General features: G+C 38.7%; 1 protein-coding gene across 2 annotated transcripts in view; it reads right to left on the minus strand.

Annotated features, from left to right (window-relative positions):
- PRKG1 (protein kinase cGMP-dependent 1) overlaps positions 1-25,499 on the minus strand; it is a 1,074,350-nt gene that overhangs the window by 369,614 nt on the left and 679,237 nt on the right. For both annotated transcript variants that reach the window (XM_081104810.1, XM_081104809.1), the window contains exon 4: positions 1,489-1,594. In XM_081104810.1, the coding sequence (XP_080960936.1) occupies positions 1,489-1,594 (106 nt within the window). The remainder of the gene's footprint in view (positions 1-1,488; positions 1,595-25,499) is intronic.

Genomic DNA, 25,499 nt, shown 5'->3' on the forward strand with positions numbered 1-25,499 from the left:
GATACATCTCCAAACTCCATTTCCTAAAACAGTGCCTCTAAAAGTGTTTTTATTGGAGTTAGACAAGGCAATTCTCATACTCTTTGAATTTCCTTGTGAAAACAAACTTGTGGAAGCTGAAACTAACATTATAAGCTCCCAATGCTTAGGGACATGAGACAAACAATGGGCTCTGTCCTATTTCACTGATTACCAATGGGGATCTTCCTCTATTAGGGCTGCATCAGAAGAAATCAATACTTGCACTTTAAGACTTAAAAATGAGTTAATATCTCTCACTTTCTTTCCATAGACATTCACTCACACACACACAGCACCCGAATAATTTAATTCCTTGCACACTATACTAAACTCCAAACAGAAATTTACATTTCCCCTTCTAAATGTTTCATCCAATCTCACTGAGGAAAAAATCCCAACAACCTATTGATAGAGTAATATTTCAATATATTATTACTTGACATCAAATTAGAATTTTATTGCCTCTTTGGAGAAAATATAAAGAATAAATTTTATGTGAAAATAAAAAATATATAAACATCAGAAATAAGTTAACCACAAGAAATCCCAAAATAAGGAATATTAAAATTGCATCTTAAAAAAATTGAATAGATATTGTTTCAGGTGTATCACTGAAATAAAACGTAAACTTGATTTTTTAAACTCCATTTAAATTATTACTTCACCCAATATAAAAGATCTACTTTAATATTCTAGCTCCCAAATGAAATCTTAATTGGTGATTCACTTCCTTTTAGCTCACATAATGATGGTTCTGTTTTTAAACTCTGACTTTATTTTTAAAGTCAGAGTTGTCAAAATTCTTTTTAATAACAAAATAGTATTTTCTTTAAAATAACCCGAGAGACAAAGAAATGCATTTCAGCGAATCTCAGTGTATTACTAAGAAATGAAAAGTTGTTTTTTATTCCAGTTCCCATACTATATTGAGTTATTATGATAATGTATAACATCAAGGAAAGTATTATATTTCAGAACTGGAATTCAACATAAAATGAATTTAATTTGGGAAATTGAACTCCAGATTAAAGGATAATAAGCTTCTTTTTGGAACTTTTCCATCTTAGTCACCTGACCTTTCATGTGGAAATTCACACAAGCGCTGACTTAGTCTTACAGTGTGGGTTGCCTTAGAAGTGGCATGGAGAATATATTAACTGATACATATTAAAGACGGACCCGACTCCTTTTTGTTCAAGCACATTCTCATTTGTTCCTCTTCTCTCCTTTGCTGCACTCCTCCAGGAGAGAATGTTGAATGAAACTCTCAAGCCATGACTTAACCACATATTATTGAAAATAAGCACCAGAAATATCAAGAAGCCCAGTGCAAAGTTTTGCACTTCCACAGATGTGTAGCCCATGAAGACCAAGATATAGGCAAAAAGGCTTCCGTGTGCTTCATTTCAGACAAGAGGGTTGTGAAGACATTAAATGGTCTCAGGAAGAGAAAAGAAAGCATCCTACCTTTTTAGAAATTCCATATACTCGGTATGCTTGATGAGTCCTGTCCTCATCATTATTGTTTGAAAACATTGTCGATCAATAGCCCAGAGCTTCACATTTACAAGAGCTGGAGAAACAGGAAACAAAGGGAAAAATTAACTATAGAATTTTAACCGGGAATTGGATCCTGCAAAAGAGAGGAGTTATTCATGAGAGGCACGAAGATGACTCACCTTCATTCAAAGCTAATAGCACACTGTCCTATTTTAAGAAGTTTCTTATGAGCAAAATGCACTTCACAATTTTTCATACTCATATTAATGTCTAAGAGGAAGTTTCCTATTGCTCTATGTCCTTCAGGAATGAGAATGCCTAAGTACACATTGAAAATATTTAGTAATTTCACAACTATATATGAAGGAAATGCATGGAGAGGTTTACAAGTAATAACACTCCCTGGTAATTCCCCAGAATGATTTTCATGACTCACAGGACCATATTTTAATTGTAAAAAGTAGATGCAAAATTTAATTGTCTTGCTAAGGGGTAAAGTTAATATAATACAAATAATTTTACACAATGATTTCTGCACAACTCTCATTTTACAAATGATAACCTGTGCCTAAAGTTACCACATAAAGTTACATTAGATATGTTTGTTGAATTTTAATTTTTACTCTTATGTACCACAGTCCTTGACAATTAATAATTAAATATTGAAACTGAACACCAGAGTTTCACCATTTGATCTATTAAGCACCTGATGAAGACTCAAATTTTAGATGTTACAGTGTAACAAAGCAATATATCAACATAAACTTCGATTTTAAAAGAAGGTACATTAAAAATCTTGGTAACTGAATCTGTTTAATGGGTATGCAAGTGGCTTATTTAACTATTCTCTCTATTTTTATGTATGTTTGCAGATTTTCATAACAAAATGTTTTAAGTTACCACATGAACTAAAGAAAGTCAATTCATGTATCATACCAGGGGTTAGAGAGCAAGGCCACCAACGGGAGCCAGGATATAGTTTAATGAGCTGAATGTAGAAAAATAAGGAAATGTAATTTTCATCTTCATCTTCTCAGACTAAGCCCTGACAATGCAATGGATCAAGATTTGGGGGTAAGGGATGGGAGAAAATATTAGAGTAATTAGGCCATGTGCATGCCTTGCGGGGATGGGCTGGAAGTAGCTGACACACTGACCTCTGTGAGGGAAATGAAGGAAATACTGTTCTCGCCTATCTTTGAACTTTACCTAATTTTTCCTTGCAAATTATTTGAAGCTAAAACTAGAATATCCCTTCCCTCTTGGCCAGCTCTTCATTAGAGAAAAAAAGGTGCAGGGTTAAGTAGAAAAAAAAACAAAACGTCCCTAGCTGGATTGGCTCGGTGGATAGAGCATCGGCCTGCGAACTGAGGGGTCCTGGGTTCAATTCTGGTCAAGGGCACATGCCTGGGTTGCGGGCTCCATCCCCAGTGGGGGGTGTGCAGGAGGCAGCCAATCGATGATTCTCTCTCATCATTGATGTTTCTCTCTCTCCCTCTCCCTTCCTCTCAGAAATCAATAAAAATACATTTAAAAAATAAAATAAAATACATAAAACAACACAAAGCAAAGCTCATCTCACAAGTGTTCTCCAGCCACATGCTGGTCCCTCTGCTAAACCCAGGCTTCCTTACAGAATACCTGCTTACTTAGGACAAACCAGAGGACTGGGTGACAGCCATGAAGGACTACAAAAATCAGGAGAAAATTCATAAGAAGTAGAACCTTACAAAATGATAGGACTTGAGCTAGGAGAGAGATGGACAGAAGGTAACTGGGTGGGAAAAGTACATAAACAAGAACACAGCTAGGGGTAAGTGTGGGCAGTGGGACTCCAGGCAGAGGTGGAACACCCTGAAATGGCTGAGATGTCTACAGTGTTCCTACATGATTTGAAGTAGGCCCTGGAAGCGAGTCATAATGAAGCAAGGATTAATTTAATGAACAACAAAAAGCTATCAGAGATCTTAAGAAGACAAACAAAATAAAAGATCAAATTTTAAAGGCTACACCATGGGTACATCAAAAAAATTTAATGCTTAAAAGAACAAAAAACATCAAAATTGTCTATACTCATCATTTTTTTCCCCTATCATCATTCTTAATGGTTTCTAGGTATTTGCAGTTTAGAAATGCCACCCTCCAAAGGACAAATACACCAAATAATATTGTTATTTTAAAAATAGTGTCAATAAAAATAGTGTGCTGTTTTATATATTTTAAAAATGTACCTCAAAGGGATGATTCGAAATGGAATGTCTAAGTAAAACATACATACATTTTAATGTGTTGCCTCGCAGAAAGACTTCCCAACGCATACTCCTAGCAGCTATATATATATATATATATATATATATATATATACACACACACACAAGTTTCTATTATAGGCTCTTCAACCAATAAATATGATCACAGTGAGAGCTGAGATCCACTAAGCTAGGAGGGGCCTAACTTGGATTCAGAGACACCCGAGTCAAGCAGAATGCAGACCAGCACTGGTGCTGCCAAATAACTATGCAGAAACCAGGGGGCAGAGCATGATGAAAGCTCTGTGTGAGGGACATTGTTCTGGTAACAGGTGCAGGCACAATTTCAAACAAAGAGTGATGAGCACCAAGGAGAGGCCACAGAAATTCAGGAGTCAAGTGAGAAGAGTGTTACTGAATGGAAGCAATGAGCATAAGAGTAAAGGCTTGGCAGTGTGTGTGTGTGTGTGTGTGTGTGTGTGTGTGTGTGTGTGTACATGCTGTGACCAAGCTATCTGTAGCATTTTAAGTCTGAATTCACACTTCAAGGCCAGGCTTCACCCCTGGTCCCACCTAAAGAACAACCTTTCTGTTCTAAAGACTACTCTAGCTTTTTCTATCTGTGTCACTCCAGGCACTCAGCACATAACTGATATTGCTCATTATCTCTGCTATGCCTATATCACGTGTCCTCAAATACCTTTGTACATTCCCTCAGAAAAAAGGTCTCATTTTTTTATAATGTCCTCCCACCTCAAGAAATTAGCTGTTCATTTAATAAGCATTGAGTATATTTGTTGAATGATAGATTTTATGTACATGATGTCATGTACATGATACAATTTTTTTTAAAATGTAAGCCTAGGTTTCTAATGTTACATTAAAAAGTCTCAACTGGCCCTGCTGGTGTGGCTCAGTGGTTGAATGTCGACCTATGATTCAGAAGGTCACAGTTTTATTCCTGGTCAGGGCACATGCCTGGGTTGTAGGCTCCATCCCCAGTAGAGGGTGTGCAGGAGGCAGCCAATCAATGATTCTCTTATCATTGATGCTTTTATCTGTCTCTCTCTCGCTCTCCCTTCCTCTCTGAAATCAGTAAAAATATATATATATATATATATATATATATATATATATGTATATATATGTATATATACACATATATTTTAAAAGTCTAAACTGAATTGATAGGATATCATAATCATGTGTTGAAAAACAATCTTGAAAAATAAGTTCACAGAATTCAATATTTTATTTTACCTTCTGATTTCCATTTATATGGTTATTGAAATGTCTAAGTGAAACAGTGTTTGGTATATTTGCATAACAATGAACATAGCTTGATGAGATTTCAGATTTGTCCATGACCTTGAGCAAGATGCCAAAACCTTTTTTATATTCAGCCAATATATGTATTAGTCAAGTCAGCATTTTACAGGTGGTAGAGCATGACTAATAGTCACCTTGTCTTGTTATCAAAAGTGTGGTTGTATTAAAGTTGTGATTAACATCTTGCTTCCTAAACAGCCGCTGGAGTGGAAGTCCGTTGGCTCTATAACTTAAAGACAATTTTTTTAAAAAATCTCTCCATTTACCTTTGATCTTAAGTGGTGTATTACCCTCTATAGGGAATAAACACTATATAAAATACTTGTCGTTTTCACAATGTTTATTGTTGGTGGCCATGTAAGTGTGAAGGGCATAAAGCAGAGAAAGTGTTAGGAAGGAATGCTCCTTTTCGTTCTGGTGTGTATCTAAAATTCTCTGCTGGCGCCCTCTTAGTGCAGCAGGCAGCGCGTCAGTCTCATAAAATTCTCTGCTGAAACATGTATCACTGTTTTCAGATTAAGGCCACATTGAACTCAGTAGAAAATATGCAAATTCCCACTACTCTGCGATCTCAAAGTAGCATGAGTATGTGAAGAACACCTTCAACACAGGCAGTACTTAGCCTTCATGTAGGGGACAGCAGGATTATAGGGGAAGGCACCACAAAATTGTGCTAGACAGATCACAAATCTGGGGCTGGCCTAAATTCTCCCACTGGAAAATTCATCTGCTGTCCAATTCAAATTTTGGAAGAATATTAAGAACACATATATGGATATAAAGCACTTACAGACTTGAATATTAATTTAGCCATTATTTATTTTATAAGCAACCTATCCAATACTGGTGCTATATAAAGGGAGAGAAAACAAATGCATAGTTCCTACCCCCGAACTACTTGTGATCCAGCATAGAGACCAACAAAGTATTGTCCATGCCAAATCTGGCCCATGATTGGTTTTGAACAACCCACTAAAAATGGGTTTGGTAATTTCAAGTGGTTGAAAATTTTAAAACGAAAAATATTTTGTGACATGAGAATTATATGAAACAAATTTTAGTGTCCATAAAAGTTTTACTGGAACACAAACATGTCCATTCATTTACACATTGTCTCTGGCTGAATTGAATGGTTCTGATGGAGACCATTTGAACTGTACTTTCTGGTCCTTTAAGATAACAGTTGCCCACTTGTGGTGCAATTTAATAGATAAACAAATCAAGAGTAAGTGCCAGCAGTGGGTAAATATCTGGGACTCTGAATACATAGAAAAGGCATCACAGTCTCCCCATGGAGAGGAGCTGAGAAGGGCTGATTAAAGGCTTTGTAGTAGAGAATCCTCTGAGCCAGGGTTCCTTGCCTGTACTATGAACCAAATGTTTGTGTCCCCCACCCCCAAATCAAAAGTGAAAGCCTGAATCCCCATTGTGACGGTATATGGAGGTGGGCTTTTGGGAAATAAATAGGCTCTGCTCCAAATTCCAATGTGGAAGCGGTTCCCCAAGCCAACACGCAATTCTCAACCCGCTGCATGTCCTACAATGCAACTCAATTCTGACACAGTCTACCCAGAAATAGGATCAATTCCACAGGTTAAAGGTCAGTCCTCTAGGACTGCTCCCAACACAACCACTTCGGAGGTGCCAATTGAAAGCCCAGGTTGTTACCTGTACTCTGACAGACTGGCTATAAATCAGAGGCTCCCAGGACACCTTCAGTGAATTTGATTAATTTGCTAGAGCAGCTCACAAAACTCAGTGAAACATTTGACTTACTAGATTCCTGGTTCATTATAAAAGGATATAACTGGGGAACAGCCAGAGGGAAGAGATGCTCAGGGCAAGGTATGTGGGAAGGGGCATGGACTTGCCATACTTTCTCCAGCACCTCTCTCCCCAATCTCTGTGTTCATCAATCTGGAGCTCTCTAAACCCTGTCCTTGGGGGGTTTATGGGTGCTTCATGACATTGACAAGGTTGATTAAATCATTGGCCTTAGGAATCTAATTCAACCTCCAGCCCTTGTCGAAATTTCAAACTCTCTAATCCAGTGGTTCTCAACCTGTGGGTCTCGACCCCTTTGGGGGTCGAACGACCCTTTCACAGGGGTCACCTAAGACCATCGGAAAACACATATATAATTACATATTGTTTTGTGATTAATCACTATGCTTTAATTATGTTCAATTTTAACAATGAATTGAAGGTCACCACAACATGAGGAACTGTATTAAAAGGTCTCGGCATTAGGAAGGTTGAGAACCACTGCTCTAATCACATAGTTTGCTTTCCTAGCAAATACCACACCCCATACACACATACACACTTTAAGTGGAGTCCAAAAGTCAACTCATTAACATCACAAGAGACACTTTGCAGCTTTCATCTCAGGAAATTCCAAGGCTTTTTGGAGCTCAATGCCAGAAATAGGATTGGAGTGATTATAGTATACACACACCCACACACACACACACACACACACACACACACATTTCTTCTTCTTTTAAAAAATTATTTTTTCCATCACCATTTATCTGCTCTATGCCCTCTTCCACCTCCACCCATCCTATATTTTTTATTACAAGTCACAGTATCATAGGAGGTCATTAGGTCTAGATGAGGTCTTGGGGGAATTAGTGTTTCTGCACACATACCAAGAAGAGACCATGTGAGGATATAACCAGGAAGGCAGCCCTTCCCAATTACTGGACCATATGAGCACTGTGATTTTGATCTTCGAGCCTCCAAATCTTTGGAAGTGTGTGTTGTTTAAGCTACCCAGACTAGGGTATTTGTTATAACAGCCTTCACTGAGACAAATGGGATCCACAGAGCCCCAAGGAGTCTGTGGATGGGACTCGAGGGATTTGTGAGTCTGAGGTGGAATAGCATCATCTTGATTTTTACTACCCTATTCCTCAAATTCAGCCTTTCTTTTTATTATAACTGTAGGCAATAAACCACCGTAGTCATTTGCCACCAACAGAATCCATGGCTGTTTTTATATCATCAAACATTTGTTGCAGATATATTAAGCATAATTTACACAGATTTGGAAATTATGGTGGCTACTAGACCCACCTCTAGATCTTTCTTAATATGTTGTTTTATCACAATTAATTGTTAAATGCTCTATCACTACATTTCAATATAAATGTCTTCCTTTGTAGTCCTAGGTATTTTATTTTAAACTTATAAAAGCATCATTTTTAAAGGGGTCCAGATGCTTCACCAGAGTGACAAAGAGATCCATGGCACCCACAAGATTAAGAGCCCCTGCTCTAAGTGAGACCTGGAGAAAGGATGTCCCCAGGGAAGGAGGCAGTGAGATTCCTTAAGGCCTGGCTTGATGGGGGGATACTTAGCTCACCTGCATCCATAGGGGCATGCAAATTGTTATTAATAAATAATACTTATTCTGTAAACAGCCACTTTGCTGAGTTCTCTGACTATTCCTGGCCCTCCCCACTACCCAGGACCACCTACCCAGATCCCCCCATTCAGCAGATCAAGGGGGTTCACACTGTATCCAGCAGGGCCCCCTCAGACCTGGATCCAGGACAAAGTGTGCAAAGGGAGTTGCTAGATCATGTTTACGTTTCCTCCATCACCACTACCAGCACAGGGCTTTCCAGGACAAGGGATCTGGTCCCTGTGTGTGTGAAGAAAAGGTGACTCAGATGAAACTCCAAGGCCATGGGGCTGCAGTGCAGAGGGGGGAGCAAGAGGTCCAGGTGAAACTGGAGAGATAAGGAAAGCACAAATGATCCTTGTGTCCTTGGTGTGGAGTCAGGATTTGATCCCGAGGTCAGTGTGGAGTGGACACCGAAGTTTTAAAGTAGGTAATTTACTATAGGGAATATATATATTAGCAGTGGCCTAATGGTGCACTGAAAGAGAACAGGACTAAAGGGAATAAGGGAGAGACAGAGGTATAAAGAGATACAAATAGAAAGATAGAGCTAAAAAGAGAGATCTTTACAGGCTCTTATAATTATCCAAGTGGGTGGACTTCATAGTGGCAATGAAGCTACAGAGATGGATGGATTTGAAAGGTCTGGAAGATTTTGAATTGACAGGAAATATCAGGGAGAGAAAATGTGACCCAAACACCCAACTTTCTAGCTTAGAAATATAAATAGAATAGTGGGATAATGAGTACTCCATTCATATTATTCAAAAGTACAGTTGGTTAAGTGTATGTATATGCAAACTACTGCCAATTTTTAAGTTCAAAACCCATGCATATCATAAGCTAACCTAAGTGATTTATAATGAGCAAAATGAATCATTTTCTTTTACTTCTATGTTATAAATATGACACTATAACCTCAAACTACTTCCTCATTCTTTTTAAACTATTCTTGCCATAATAAAGAAGTTTATATTAACATTCTGAAATCACTTGGTCCAACAGATACTTGCACTCTAGAAATAAATGTATTAGGATGCTTTCGGTGACACGATAGACACCTTGACACACAGATAACTTTGGAAATGTTAAAGAGGCAAAGATGAAAATTAACAATCATCAAGCATCGGCCAAGTAAATGTTATGTTTTGGGGAGAAATTTTTCTTTTACAAAAATTAATCAAAAAGCTATTTAAATGGCCAATAAGGGCATGAAAAATTATGTAACACCATTAAACATTAGGAAAATGCAAATCAAAACCACATCAAGCTACCATTTCATACCCATTATGATGACTATTCTTTAAAAAAAAAAAAGGGAAATAACAAATGTTGACAAGAATGTGAAGACATTAGAACTCTTGTGCATTGCTGGTGGGACATAAAATGATATAAACACTGTGGAAAATGGTACAGCTGTTCTTCATAAAAGTAACCAATATATATTGATCCTCGGCCATTTCAACCATGGATATATTTACTGATTTTAGAGAGAAAGGAAGGGCAGTGGGGAGGGGGGGGGAGAGGGAGAGGGAGGGAGAGAGGGAGAGAGGGAGAGAGGGAGAGAGGGAGAGAGGGAGAGAGGGAGGGGGGGGGAGAGAGAGAGAGAGAGAGAGAGAGAGAGAGAGAGAGAGAGACACCGACCGGTTGCCTCCTGTATGTGCCTTGACCAGGGTTTGAATCCCAACCTAGGTATGTGCCCTGAATGGGGAATCGGACCCACAACCTTTTGGTTTATGGGACAATGATCCAACCAACTGACCCATACTAGCCAGGGCTCTTTTAATTTCGTTAATGTGATCACAAAATTTGTAATTACATATATCACATTACATTTCCATTGGTCAGTGCTGCTCTAGAATAGCAATACTCATAACACATAATCATTTCTTCACATGCCTCTCTTATCCCTAGGATGGCACAAAGTATGAGCTAATCAGGTATTTTCTAAACAAAACTTATAGGTGTGTCAAACATTGTATCTAAATAAAATCAGCCTGTACTCTTCTCCTTCACTGGAGAATTACCATCGACCTTCACAATCTCTCAGGAAGACCTGTTTTTTAGCTTGAGCTGTGTCTGCACAGTGGAACATTAGTGAAGTTTTCTGACAAGGACTCCAGAATAACATTCGTCCCCAAGTCAGACCCTGTTCTCTGGGGGAACATTCTCAGGCAGTAGGTGGATCTCATTTGAAACGTTCTGCTGATCCAACTTTGCCTAAACAGACTAGAAGCTTCTGAAGGCTTAGCACAGGAGGAAGCACAAGGATAGGTGTCATGAGCTGACTTATCTACTTCCCCTTCAATGGGAAAGAGAGCCAGCTCATACCATAAGGCACTTTATGCCCAGGAATTCCAGAAACTATATTTTAAACCCCACGCCCACCCCATTTCTTGATGCTTGAGTCATCTTTGATTGACTCAGATATTTGAGAAGATCCATGAAGCTGCCAACTGCTTCCCAACAGTACGAAGGCATATGTTAGCCCAAAGCCAAGTTCCAACTGCCAGAATGTTCTGAGACAAATGCTTCATAATCAGAAGAGCCGTTTTCTGTTTACACCGCATCTGGAGCATGCTGATGTCTGCATTGTGCAAATTGCCTCACTGTTGTATGGGGCTATATTTTAACCTTTCTTACCTAGGAAAGTTATCTCCTTAAATATATATATTTTCTATGAAAAGGGCTGATTGTAAAATTGGAAATCCACATAAAAATAATCATTATCATCAGCTTAGTAGAAGAGTCACTATCAGCATTGTCATGACGTTCCTATATTTGAAAGGATGTGGGGTAGTGAACTGCCCTGTTATGAAGCCGACAGACATGAAGTAGTTCTTTCTCTAAATTCTCCTTGGCTTCCTATCTTGTACAATGTAACTGATAGGGCCAAGTGGTGACTTTTGGAGCATATCAAAATGTCAGCTAGCGTATGATTTTAAAGTGTAAATTTACTTTCAAATATTAAAGATACTGGAAGAGCCAAATGGATAGTAATGTATTTTAGTACAGTTACAATAATAAAGGACATTATCTTGGGTACCACGATTGAACATTTACTTACTGTACGGTAAGACAAGAATTTTATGCCTGTTGCATTTCTATCTATTTAACCTATATTCATCGCATGAGACATTCTTATCCCCTTTCTCTCGATAGGGAGACTGAGTCTCAGAGCAGCTAAGTGACTGCCCAGGTCACATGTGTAATAATTGGAAGACTCAGTTTCACTCCGGCTCCAAAGCCTCGGTTCTCATTACTAGTGCATGCTTCTGAAACTGGGCTCAGAATATCCTTTCCTCACTCCATTGTTCTGGCCCATCTCACCGCCCTACTAATAGTCATTAAATCCTCAGAAACCACAGGAGAAAGGGGGAATATAAATGTGACTTTAGGAACTGAGATGAAGATTTCTTAAACTTAAAGCATAAGTGGGCTGCAAATTTTACCCAAGATTTTGATGTAAGGGGAGGCTTCAAAAAACGGGCTGCTCATCACAACCTTCTATCCCACCTCACCCTCCCCTGGATCACATCAACAAGTCAGGCCTAGCATACTCCCCTTCCTAACCTCCAGTTACCAGGAGCCACCTTCTGCCATTAGGTGGCCCTCAGTGGAAAAGCTCAAGCAGCACTGAGCTTCATTCCTCAGGCTCCAATTTTTATGAGTGGGAACTCCCAGTGCTGTTCAAGACGTCATCTTTAAAAGTGAAAGCCATGTGTCCCATCCTGAGTCCAGCTGACAGCAGTCGCCAAGGGCAGCAGAGATAAATGTGTGAGGATGTGCTGGAGCAAGTTTGACTCCTGAAGAACTCTAATCATGTTTCCCTTCCTATTGCCCACAGCCCATGAACACCAAAAACTAAGTCCTGATTAGTAACAGGTTCTGGGGATGCAAAATGAGCTGTGGGAGCAGAGAATTCCCTAAGTATCCCAGTATTTCTCCTTGCAGTCCTTGTTTACAACAGTAAGCTGTACTGTCTTACATCTGTTACAACAACATGCAATTAATTAGAAACTTGTAGACACCTAGCTCTAGAAAAGTTGGTAGTGGAGTCTGAGGGTTGGAGGGAGGGGTGTAGAAATGAGAAAAACAAATGTAAAAATACATAAACAAACAAATCAACCAATCAAACAACTTAGGTTCTCTGAAACAACCCAGACATGAAGCAAAGATCAGATAAGTTAGGAAAAGGAGCAGAAAGAAATGGGGGATAAGCCTCTAGAAAATAAGTGGCTTTCTGTGTAACTGAGATACAAATTAGGGACCAAGAATGAGAGGAGGAACCAAAAGACCCTCAGATAATAGGAGACCCATGAAGACGAAGATGCTCTGGGTTCAGCCTATTGAAGAACAGTAAAGATCACAGAATCACTTTGTGAGCTACTGACAGAAGCACAGTTAAGAAATGGATTAGCTACTCTAATCAGTCCCACAAGATTGATCTCTATGCTAACTAGCCCTATGCTAATCCAGTTATTCTGCCTATAAAACATTCTATGCCTCCCTACAGCCAATAAATAAAGCAAGGCGTCTCCATCTTCACATTTAATCCATTTCATTTTCAAAGTACCTTTCTAACTTCCTCTCTCACAATCTCTTATACGTACCTTTTATCTCATCCAATGGTTCTAATGTTAAGTTTCTAAATCGACCCTTCCTTCAGCTCTTTGCTCCAATTATTTTCCTCCACTTGGACAAAGTAGCCCATCAAGACCCATTTCAAAGGCCACTTTCTCCATAAAGACTTTCCAGTTCACTTACCCCAGCTAGAATTCCCCCTTCCGCCCCCCACCCGACTCTCTCCCTAGTTGTACAACCTTCTGATTGTGCCTCCTTCGTGCCTGGCTTTATAGTTACTCATGCACCTAAGTTATATCAGTATCATAGTTCACAATGAGAACAGTGATGTTTTTCCATCTGTGAAACAATCTGTGAAAAAAAAGTAAAGAAACTGAGGATATTCAGTCTGGCTAAGAGAAAGGGAAAACTCATTACCTCTCCTAAAATATTTGATGGGTTTATTAGACTACAAATAAATTCAATGGAGCTGTTTAGGGCTCGCCTGGAATCAAGAGTTGGGAGACACTTATTACAAACATTCTACAGGCATTTATTGAGATCATTTACATGCCAAGAAGTAAACTAGCCACTTGTAATACAAAAATAAACAAGATACAGACCTTGTTCTCAAGTACCAGCAAACTTGCTTTCCTTTTTCTCTTTATTTATGTACTCACTTCTTTAATTTGATGATAATAGCCTCAATTATTACATCTCAAGCTAAATTTGAATCAATCTACCACATAATGTTTCTGGCTGATTAAGAGGCAATTCCTTTTGACTTGTCAAGGGCAGAACTAAACCAGTATTTAGAATTCACAGGGTTGGTGATTAAGAGTCAATGTAGATCAACCAAAGGACTTGTATGCATGCATATAAACATAAGTGATGGATGCAGACAACAGAGGGTGAGGGCAGGGCTGGGGGGATGAGGGGACAATGGGGGGATAAAGACACATTTGTAATACCTTAATCAATAAAGAAAAAAAAAGTCCAGGTAGATCTGAGGAAAGAAAATAAATAAAAGAATCTAAAAAAAAAAAAAAAAAGTCATTGTAAAGACAAAGGGAATGGCCCTAACCAGTTTGGCTCAGTGGATAGAGCATCAGCCTGTGGACTGAAAGGTCCAGGTTCAATTCCAGCCAAGGGCATGTACCTTGGTTGCGGGCACATCCCCAGTAGGGGGTGTGAAGGAGGCAGCTGGTTGACGTTTCTCTCTCATCGATGTTTCTAACTCTCTATCCCTCTCCCTTCCTCTCTGTAAAAAAAATCAATAAAAAATAATTTAAAAAAAAAAAAAAGACAAAGGGAATGCGGCAATGGCTCGATCTTGTGCTAAGAAGCTTCTCAACACAGCAAGTGCTCCAGGGGACCATCCGATGATGAAACGGTAGAGAACTCATTTCTGAACCAGACAAGACGAACTGGGTCACCTCAAAGTAGCAATTGAACCATAAGATTGTATACTGGCTCAAGGATCAGTGCATAGGACAGTAAGTCCCACATCTACATAATTGATCTAGTTATTTTGACAGTTATTTGAGGTAACAAATATAATAGTTATTTTGAAGTAACATCCCCCTGTATGAACTTTTTACAAAAGAATGAGAATTTAGTGGCAGACTCTATACCAGAGAGTCAGACCTCTAGAAAGATATTCTCAGATGAGGATTAACAAAAATAAAAAACAAACAACATATTCTGGGGTACAAAGGCAAAAGCTGGCTTGCTATATTGTGAAATATGGAGTCTGGCTAGTAGGAGTATCTTCCCTATACCACACTGGAGCCGTGTAGCCTTGAACAAGTAGTTTAAGCTTTCATTAGTTGACTATAAGTAGTAAGGTGATAGTGTATGTCTCATGAAATTGTTCTCAGATATCAATGAATAACTTATGGTGCATACGCAGCATAACACCTGGTACCTAAAATGTTATTCACTCATGGACGTCCTTGAATGGTGTCACTATTTTATAAATATAGAGTAAACAGACAGCAAATAAACATGAACCCTTGGGGAACTACTAGTGATAATAAACTCTGAGAGAGTTAAAAAAGAAAGAACAGCTTTGGCCAGTAGTGCTCAGTGCCTCAGCCCAATCACTGAAGAGTTATGGGCTCGATTCCTGGTCAAGGGCACATACCTGGGTTGCAGGTTTGATCCCCAGCCCTGGTTGGGCTTGTGTGGGAGGCAGCCAATTGATGTGTCTCTCTTACATTGATGTTCCTTCCTTCCTCCTTCCCTCCTGCCTCCCTCCCTTTTTTCCTCTCCCTCCCTCCTACTCTCTCTTAAAAAAAAAAAAAATCAACAACAACAACAAAAATATCCTCTAGTGAGGATTAACAAAAAAAGAAGAAAGAACAAAAGTTTAGGGCAGTCAAGAAGTTGTCTACCTCAGAATAAAAAGAAACATTTCCTTGTAAATTGCATACAGGTTTCGGCAAGCTTTGAAGTTGAGAGAGAAATTAGGTAAATACTGAGAGTGTGTTAATTGCCGACAAAGAAAAGAAAGCTGGCTACAGCAGCACAGAGCTCTGTGAAGGCAAGAAGTGTGTCTTGTTCAGCTTTTTGTCCCCAGTTACTGGCACATAGGAAAGTTTGCTGAATGACTAAACGTTTGTTGGATGAATAACTCATGCATTTCTGCCTGGCACTTGGAGGTATAAATGTCTCCTGACTCTTCATTTCTGGATAGATCTTAATTATATTATTAAGAGGCCCCATTTAATTGAAGTCACAGCCCAGAGAAATTTCAGAATTGAAAATTATTCAACAGATGGTTTGTGATTCTTTAAAAAAAAGGAAACAGACTGGGTGGCCATCCCACTTCACTGAGATTAATTTTCAATGGGCTCTTCAACATGTAAAGGGTACACAGCACATTTGGGGCCTCGATCATAAGCTTCAATCCCTGGCAAGTTGCTCAGATGGTTTTGCTGGCAGCACTTACGGTGACACAATTTCCTGCAGGTTGGCACATTTTGAAAAGTGTGCCTGAATCAAAAATATCAGCACATGTTTTGATAAATGTCAAACATCTGCACCTAACAACAGATTTTAAGTCTCAAATCTCATTAAAGAAATAGTATTACATCTGTAAGTCCTTTTGTGCATTGGGTAGACTGCATCCCTAAACACTCCCCCAAGATGTTGAAAACAGATGCTTACAAATTAGCTAAGTTTCCAATAAACACCTAATAAGTCATACTTGTTCCTTTTCCTTACATTTGAACTCTGTAACTTCAACTTAAAAATGTCATTAACATTTAGTCTCCCAAAGGAGGGGCTTTCCTTTTCCTAGTCGGTTCTTATCTCACAGTTTATTTCTCTTTTGTAAATAGTGTGTCTATATGCCAGAAGCCATGTATTTGATGTCTTCTTAATTAATCCTCTTTCTTGAGGAGGAAAAAAATGAAGCATTAAAATTTCACATCTATTAGCCCCCTGCTGTTTCTCCCCTGCAGAGCTCAGCTGACGCACTTTAGAAGTTTCAATTTTCGTCGTATACCTCTACATCACCTTACTCATTGCCACCTTAAAGCTAGACTCAGCCATAATTTATGATCCCTTTCAAGTCCTCACATAAATAGGAAAATCAATGCTTCTACCGAGGTCCCATTAAGAAAGTATATGACACAGCTGGGTGAAAGAAACAGATGCAATACTACTTCACATTTATTTTCTAGGCACTAGTAGTCATCGGAATAGAAATGTCCCTTCTTGGCCCATCTCTTCTTTAGTAAATTATATGCAATCCTTTAAGTTTGGCAGAATTCTGGAAAAAAAATAAACACCAGGAAAGGGAGCTCTCTAACGGTCTCCTCCACCGGCAGATGAAGTAGATGACATCAAGAAATGTCAAGTGAGCTCAGCTGTTTCACATTTTGAAATCCTCTACTTCAGGCATATGATGAGAATGCCATTTTCCTGCTTGTCATTTTCCTCCTCTGGAAGACGCACAGGGTTGCAAAGATAACTCCTCGGTCAACAACGATCAGAAAATGAGCTCTAATTGACCTGCAGGCAGAGGTTGGTTATGCTATGATGCAAGATGGACACTGATAGTTCTTATATTGTCACAGATGAAAGAAGCAGTATCATCTATATTTTACAAGACTATCCCTGGTTTCTTCAGGAGAAAAAAATATCTGAATTTCTAGAAAGAAAGTCCTCTGCTTAGACACATTAAACTCCCTTTTCTTGCACTCAACATTTTACACAATGACACCAACTGAAAGTAATATTCAAAGTGCAATCTAACCACCTAGTGACTTGCCCTTGGTCAGCATGATTGTGTCAACTCCTTCAGCAAATAATGGTAGACCGAGCACAGCCCATTCGCTTAGGATGTATCTTTGCTAAAAGGAGAAGACTGGTGTGAGTATGTGTAGCGGAGTTACTTCTAAACTCATGAATCTGCCAGCAGCATCTCTTCCTTGGGAAACCACCATGCTGGGGGCTTCAATCCCACATACTCCTCAGCCTCCTCCCCCCTCTCTGTGTGTGATTAGGTAGCTTTTTTTTTTCTTAAGCTTGAGGGAGGCTGGTTTCTATCTTGAGTCCTAGGAGTCCTGAATGCCCTACGAATTGCTAACTCTGGCATGATCACTGGGCTTTAATGCGCATGTGCATAATACAGAAAGGAGATTAAACTTTGAAACCTTTAAGTCATATAGATACACATATACATATATATATATACATATATAAATATATATGTATACACACATGTGCACGTGTGTGTGTGTTTTCTGAGGACTTTCACACATATGGTTCTAAATTTTGGAAACAATACTTAAATAAAACAAGCTGTGATTCCATTTTTTTTTTCCAGTGGGAAAAGAATCACAAGACAGAGAGATTACATGAGTTTATAAAGATTATCAGCCAGATGGTGACGGCTACAGAATTCATCTTCCAAAATTCCTCCAAGGGCATTCTTAATCCATATATCACATAATTTTAACCACAATGACCAAAAACTATTTATATTATACAGTACTCATTTAAGATTTCCATTTTCCAAATTGTAAATTTGGAGTGCCTGAACTTTATACAAACTAGATTATTTCGAAGATAAGCGGCCTAATAACTCACATGTTGCTAGAAACCTAAAGCAGGCTAGTTCACTTGATCTAATTTTTGAATGTTATTTCTCACACCAAGTAGAATCACTAGGAAGCACTGACACATGAAGAGAAGAAAAGTCCTAAAGTCATAAGTGAGGCTTGAATATGATATTTGTTCCACAAATAAATATTTAGGACATACAAAAAGGCAAGTGCTGTAGGTGTGCTAACAGACAACACACATACATTCCCTGTGTCCTAGGAGGCTCTAGGAGCTCATGATGGTTCAGTGATGAAGAGAACAAGCCAAGTAATAGCCACACGGTGTGGTGAATTGCAGGCTCACCTGGCCGGTGCACAGGGGTTGTGGGGAGCTGCTGGCAGGAGCATCTAACACAGGAAAAGGTGCTTACAGGGAGGCTTGGAGGACAACAATTTGTTCAAATGAAGAAAGGAAAGGCTGGTCAAATCCCTAATGTTAGTGAACTTAACAAAACCTTTCTTCATTTGAAAAAATTTAAAATCGCATTTCTTCTTTCCTTTCATTCAGCTCCAGCTCCAGAACAGACACTCTGGATTCAGCTCAAGGCCATACATTCCTAAAACACATAAAAGGCACCTTTCCCCCTCACCACCCAGTTCAGAAATAGCATATCCAGCACCCAGGCTGACGTGCTGCCAAATTTTGGAGAATCTAGCCATGACTTTAATAGATCTTTGCCAAAATTAGTAAAATAACAAAAAACACTCCATTTTCTCCAACTTCCCTGGTACTGTTCACTTTGTTCTGATGATACTGAAGATCTCTAACAATTACCCACACATCCTGACAACACCATTAGGTGTGAACTTTGAGAAATTTCACTCCTATTTTCTTAGGTATAACTAACAGCACCTGCCGAAAGGAGGGAGCAAACCATGAGAAAACGAGACAACACAGCGTAGGCTCCATAACCTACGTACTACAGCCGGCTACACACACTTCATTACGTTGTAAAGATAAAACAGTCATCATCTTGAGATAACTATGGGTCCATTTGGCTCTACTGGCTGAATGCGATGTCCCCCAGTCACTGACAAAAGTAGCAACGTGTGCTGTCTTCGCAAGTGCTACGTCCTCATTAACCTGGCTTTAGGTATTTACGCATGGCACGAGGTGCATTATGTCTGTTCAATACACACGTGCATCGATCCTGGCATCAGGCTGGCGGCAGCCATGGGTTGCGGTCTACCTCAGCCACTGTGTACTCTAAAATACAGAATGCTGTGCAGCTGGTATGGCTCAGTGGTTGAGCATCAACCCAGGAACCAGTTTGATTCCTAGTCAGGGCACGTGCGGGCTTGACTCCCACTAGGGAACGTGCAGGAGGCAGCCAATCAGTGCTGTTTCTCTCTCATTGATGTTTCTATCTCCCTATTCCTCTCCCTTCCTCTCTCTCTAAAAATATCTTTAAAAACATATTTTAAAAATTAAATAAAAATAAGATACAGAATGCTAAATTGGGAGATAATCGGAAGAACGTGCTCCATCTTTTGTTTTGTATGTCTTGTTTCCTCCCAGTACTGCTAAATGGAAATTTGAAATCGTCATTGTAAATCAATACAATAGACACCGATCTGTTTCAAGTCATATTTTAAAATGTCTGATCACTACGTTGTACACCTGAAACTAATAATATTCTATGTCAACTGTAATTGCAAAGTTTTAAAAATTAAAACAAGTTAATTAAAAAAAAACAAGTTGCATTTAAGTAGGATGCCAGAAATATGGTATAGAATTTAAATTTCACCTTTTTTTTGTTGTTGTTCTTTTTACTGGCTCTTAAAGCTTCCCTGCCCAGTGTTTTATGATTTTTTTTCCTTTCCTCACTTTCCAGTCAGGACATAGTGATAAAGAGGAATAAAAACATACCTTGGTAAGGCGTGGAGAGGTTTATGCAAAGGACAAACCTGAGAACTCAAGACCAGAGCTTGTACTCAAAACACCACTGTTCTTCCCCTTCTGTTTCTTGCACTAATTTACCCTTCACCTACTCTCAATAGTTGAGTTTTCTTTTAGGGCATTAACAAAAAAGACCAGAAAGCCATTAAGAAGTTATTTCTGATGAGGAATTAATAATGTTCCAAATGTTTTATTATAAAATTATCCAATTACAATTTTATGACTTAATAAGGAAGAAAGACTGACAACCCGAGTGAGCAACCTAGATTCTACAAAGTGTGAGAGCATTTATTTTCATTAGTCATGGTCTTCACACTAATTGCTCTCCAGTCACAAGGGAGGCTTTTTCCATCATTACCATGCTTGTCATTTCAATATTAAAAAAGAAGATAAAAGACAAAATAAAAATGTAATTGTTAATTTTGAAAGCTATGACCACTTTTAAAGCAGCATTAATGGTAGTCAGGCTGACGCTAATGAAACTATGCAGACAGATCTCGACTTAGGAAATTGTCCCATATTTTATCAGGGAAGGGAGTTCAATAGTGTAACCATATTATCAGGTAAATGCCTGAATAAAGGCTGGGACAGAAGGGTAGCTCCCTGGAAGTACGTAAGGCAGACATCCCCCCATAACCTATTCTAAGCTCTGGGATACAGTTACGTTTAACCAGGCTGTTCCATAACTAGCAAGTAACCATCATTTTAGGACTTATGCCAGATGAAAAATACACTGGTGCTGATGAAGAAGAAAAAAAATAATTCTAGTTTCACTAGAAATGTCCCATTCATTCTGACTGACAGTTAAGAGTCGGTTTTTTCTTTAGATGTATTTTTTTAACTTTGAAAAAAGACAACCAACCTATGTGTCCAGCTTAAAAACACCAGAGCACGTATCAGCTGATGCTGCCAGAGAGAGAGAGAGAGAGAGAGAGAGAGAGAGAGAGAGAGAGAGAGAGAGAGAGAGAGAGAGAGCATTGAAATACCATGGGGAGAAGGTGTCCCGTGAGTAATTTTCAAGAAAGCAGTTCATTTCAAGAAGATGCATTTCCTCTTTATGGGGCCTCGACTTAAGAGTCTCTGCCACGGAAATGAGTGCCGCAAAGATGGGGAAGTCGGGAAGCCTGTCCAAGGGCAGCCCCCCCACAGTGGGGGAAAACTCACCGGACAATCGAGCAAAGGCAGACCTTTCAGAGTGTTAAAAGTAGCAACCAGCCCTAGCCGGTTTCGCTCAGTGGACAGAGCGTTGGCCTGCGGACTGAAGGGTCCCAGGTTCGATTCTGATCAAGGGCACATGCCTGGGTTGCGGGCACAATCCCCAGTGGGGGGCGTGCAGGAGGCAGCTGATCAATGATTCTCTCTCATCATTGATATTTCTCCCTCTTCCTTCCTCTCTGAAATCAATAAAAATATATATATTTTTTAAAAAGTAGCAACCAAATAGAATAAAATGTCACGAGGCATGGAGAAAGAGCGAGCCAAGAGGACATGAGGGCAAACCCCAGAGCCGACCCTTTCCAAAAACTTAGCCACTTTGGAAAACACTGTTAATTCAGTCCGGGTCCTGCTATTTTTAGGACTGCGGTTTGCTTTTTCAATGAAACTAAAGTTCACATCACAGATTTTTCTCCATATTTATAAACGGTCTCATTTGCAAAACAAAGGAACTGTACCTTTTAAGAAAGGCTTTCCAGCGAAGTATAATTCATAATACCATTCAAGCAGGGCGCCATCTCAGAAGGACTGAGACGGCATTCTGGAACGTGAGAGGGCACTGAGTCAGAGGGCTTTTAGCGCAGATTGCCTGGCCCCACCCCCAGCAGGTCCTGGTGAGGCCTCAGTAATTTACACAGCTAACAATTTCCAGCTGATGCTGTTGGGCGCTGCGGGTCCAGGCATCACATTTTAAGAACCACGGATCTCAGATAAAAAGAATGGGCACATGGACTTTCATGCCGTGGCTTATCCTTGGACCATGAGAAGCAAGAACAAAGAGGGTAGCTTACTTATACAGGAATCCTTTTCACCATATTTAAAACCAGTCAGGGAAATCAGGTGGCAGTTTCAATGGGGTCGAACAATGATTTCTTTTTCTAAAATAGACTATTTTCTATTAAGGGTCTTGGATCAGTGCTCTTTGCAGACTTAAGTGTATATAAGAATCACCCGTTGGCCTTGTTAAACTGCAGATTCTGATTCTACTGGTTTGGAGTGAGGCCTTAGATTTAGTTTTTTAGGCTGCTGGCCCGAGGACCTTACTTTGAGTAGCAAAGTGTTAGCACGGAGTGAGAAGCAATGTAGCCCGAGGGTCCAGAGTGAGGACAGGAGTCAAGCTGCCTGGAACAAGTCCAAGCTCTGTCACTTACTTAGCTGTGTGATTTGGAAAAGTTACTTAACCTCTCTGTGGTTCAGTCTGATCTGTAAAATTCTATTAATAAGAGTAACTACATCATACAGTGTTGTGAGGATTAAAGCACAGTGCTTGGCACGAGGTAAGTATTTGCAAACATCACAGGTCTACACAGAGTAAGTTAATTTAGTTTTGTTAAACCTATTTGTATATTTGCTTTTTTATATTTTCTTTGCAAGTGTTTAAACTTAAGCAGTTCTTGTTTAGGATAGGAGGCAGAGCCTAATAAGATTAAGTATTTGATTTCACAGAATTCTTCATCTATCTTTTTTTTTTCTTTTTGCTATTGCATTGTTTATATTTCTTCAGGCTATGAGGTATTTTTTAAAATAATGCTATCCCTGAAGATGTCAGATGTCCACGAGCTATTTATTTACTTATTTTGCATCCAAGGGAGTACTGAACTAAGTCCTGTCTATGTGGAGACAGTTCTGATAAGAAAAATATACAAGTAATTTGCCTACTGTTGCAGACATAACTGGTGGTGAATGTCCACATATAACTACTTTCTTGTCTTCTTAGGGCAATAGTTCTTACACACATGCAGGAACATACTAGTTCTTGCCCCTCCTCCTCCGCTTGTCCCTCCTTGGAGGGAAGTCGTGCTAATTTCAGCTGGGACTACTTAAATGTCAGTGTGCCAGCCTTCGTTTTCCAATAAGGAATGTAAAATTCTGGTGAACTGGAAGGTACTGACTGACCATTTACGGAATGAGAAAAACAATACTTTTCTATTAACAATATAAAGAGATTTCCAGAGGCCTAAACCAGGCTGTGACGGCGGCACATTTCGCAATGCCTGTCCGCTTCCCAACGTGAGTGTAGTAAGGCTGTTTTTGCGAGGCTGTCAACGATTCACTGAAAGGGGAATCTGGGATAATGGCGGAGGCCTGAAACTGCACCTGCTGTAATTTCACTCTTGGCTTCAGATAAATAACCTCCTTTAAAATGACAACATGACAGAATAGCTTTATAACCAACAGCTTTTTCACATCGACACCATTCACATTTGAGATCATGAGTACAGAAACACATGGAGACTTCTGATGACTGAAATGACTGGGGTGTCTGGTTTTTTAAAGTTCTTTATAAAGCAGAGAAGGCGTTTGGCCCTGAAGAGAGGCAATTATATCAACCAGAGAGAATTTTGAATTTGTTAGTAACAACTGTTCTCTGGATAGAACACAGTGATTAATTATTGATATCTTAAATACCACTCTATCTAACAAGACATTCCTCTCCAAAGAAGTCATTTCCAATATTGTCAGGATGTATGAAATGATGGCGAGAATTCCAGAATCGTAAAATAAATTCTGCAATTCTAGGGATAATAAGAATTCCTTTCGAAGACTGTAATTCGTTTTTATTCTAGGTCAACAATTTATGCAATAGCACTTTCTCACATGAATAAGGAAAAAAAAAGTAAGCTATCCATTTGGTTTACAAATAAAATGCAAAATTAACTATAAATAATAAAGACAAACTTAATGATCTCCCCAGAATTCTTGGAAGAAAATTCCCTATTCATCACTTACCATATTATACACTCTTAACCAAGCATAATGTTTATCATCAAAATGACTTAGAGACATAAAAATCATTCTACCAAACCAATTCAATAATGGATTAATTTGAAAAACTTGTGACATACCTTGAACCAGACCCAACCAAAAGGACCAGAAATAATTAAAAACTGCTTACACTTTTATAAGTTACTTAGTATCTTAAGATTATTGGCTAAATAACGTTTCCACAAATGTGTGCATGAAACTATGTATTTCAATAATTTAAATATATGTATTAAGAAAGATATGCTCTTACCATAAAAGTCGTTTCAAATATGAATATCATATACATTTTTTCTTATGCCCACCACCCTCAAATTTTGTTCTACAAAATTTTTAAAGGCAAGAATACATTTTACATATTTTATTTAACATAAGATGGTAAAATAAAGTCTTCTCTCAACTGTAGCAATAGAGAATAGAAAAAGCATCTGAGAGATCCCAAGGAGTGACTATGCAATACCAATTAAATTTAAAATGCATGCACAGAATTAATTCACAAATAAAGAATTGCATTGAAAGACAGCTGTAATATATTTTAAAATATATTAGCATAAGCATATTAACATAAAATCTTTGTTTATTACAAATACATAAAATTAAATGTTAACAAGATACATGTTCTACTTTCATTCAAGACTTTGATGGTAGAGGGGGCTCTGCATGTGTAGGGGTAGAAAGTGTATGGGACATCCCTGTACCTTTTATTCAATTTTGCTGTGAATTTAAAATAGCTCTGAAAAATAGTATATTAAAATACAGGTCAGTCCAACGATAGAATCACAGAATATTATGTGAACACACAAGATGAGCATCCTGTTTTGTGGATATGAGAGGAGGATTTCTGGAAGGGAGGGTGAAGAATATTTCCTGTACTTTGTAGGTGTGTTACTTTCCATAACCAATCAGAATATAAAGTGGTTCCCTCTTTAATATGGGTATAACAATTCATGGTGTGCCCATTGTGGAGATGAAAGATTATAATCCCAAAGTAATGTCTGGCAAATAATAGATACCAAAAAAGGTCTTCCCTTATCACTATGTTACTATAGTACAAACTAGAACATTATTTATCAGTCTAGAACAAATTTGTACACATTAAAGATCAATTAACTTAAAGTAAAATATTTGATTTGCCCTCTGGGAAGTATTAAATGAACTAATTACAAGATTTATCAAACTATGACTCTAATACATAGTATTTTGTATATCAGTATGTGCATGCTGCATATGTGATATATGTAGGAATATGTGACTTATATGTACATGGAGATATATATATATAAATGTGTGTGTGTGTGTGTATGTATATGTGAGTACATGTGTATCCATAACTGTTATCAGATTTTCAAAGAGCACCATGGCCTGAAAGAGGTTTACAAGTAGCAATTTTATAGAAAATAGGTGAATTAAACACACACACACACACACACACA

Source organism: Myotis nattereri (assembly GCF_964212035.1).
Source record: "Myotis nattereri genome assembly, chromosome: 13".
Lineage (NCBI taxonomy): Eukaryota > Metazoa > Chordata > Mammalia > Chiroptera > Vespertilionidae > Myotis > Myotis nattereri.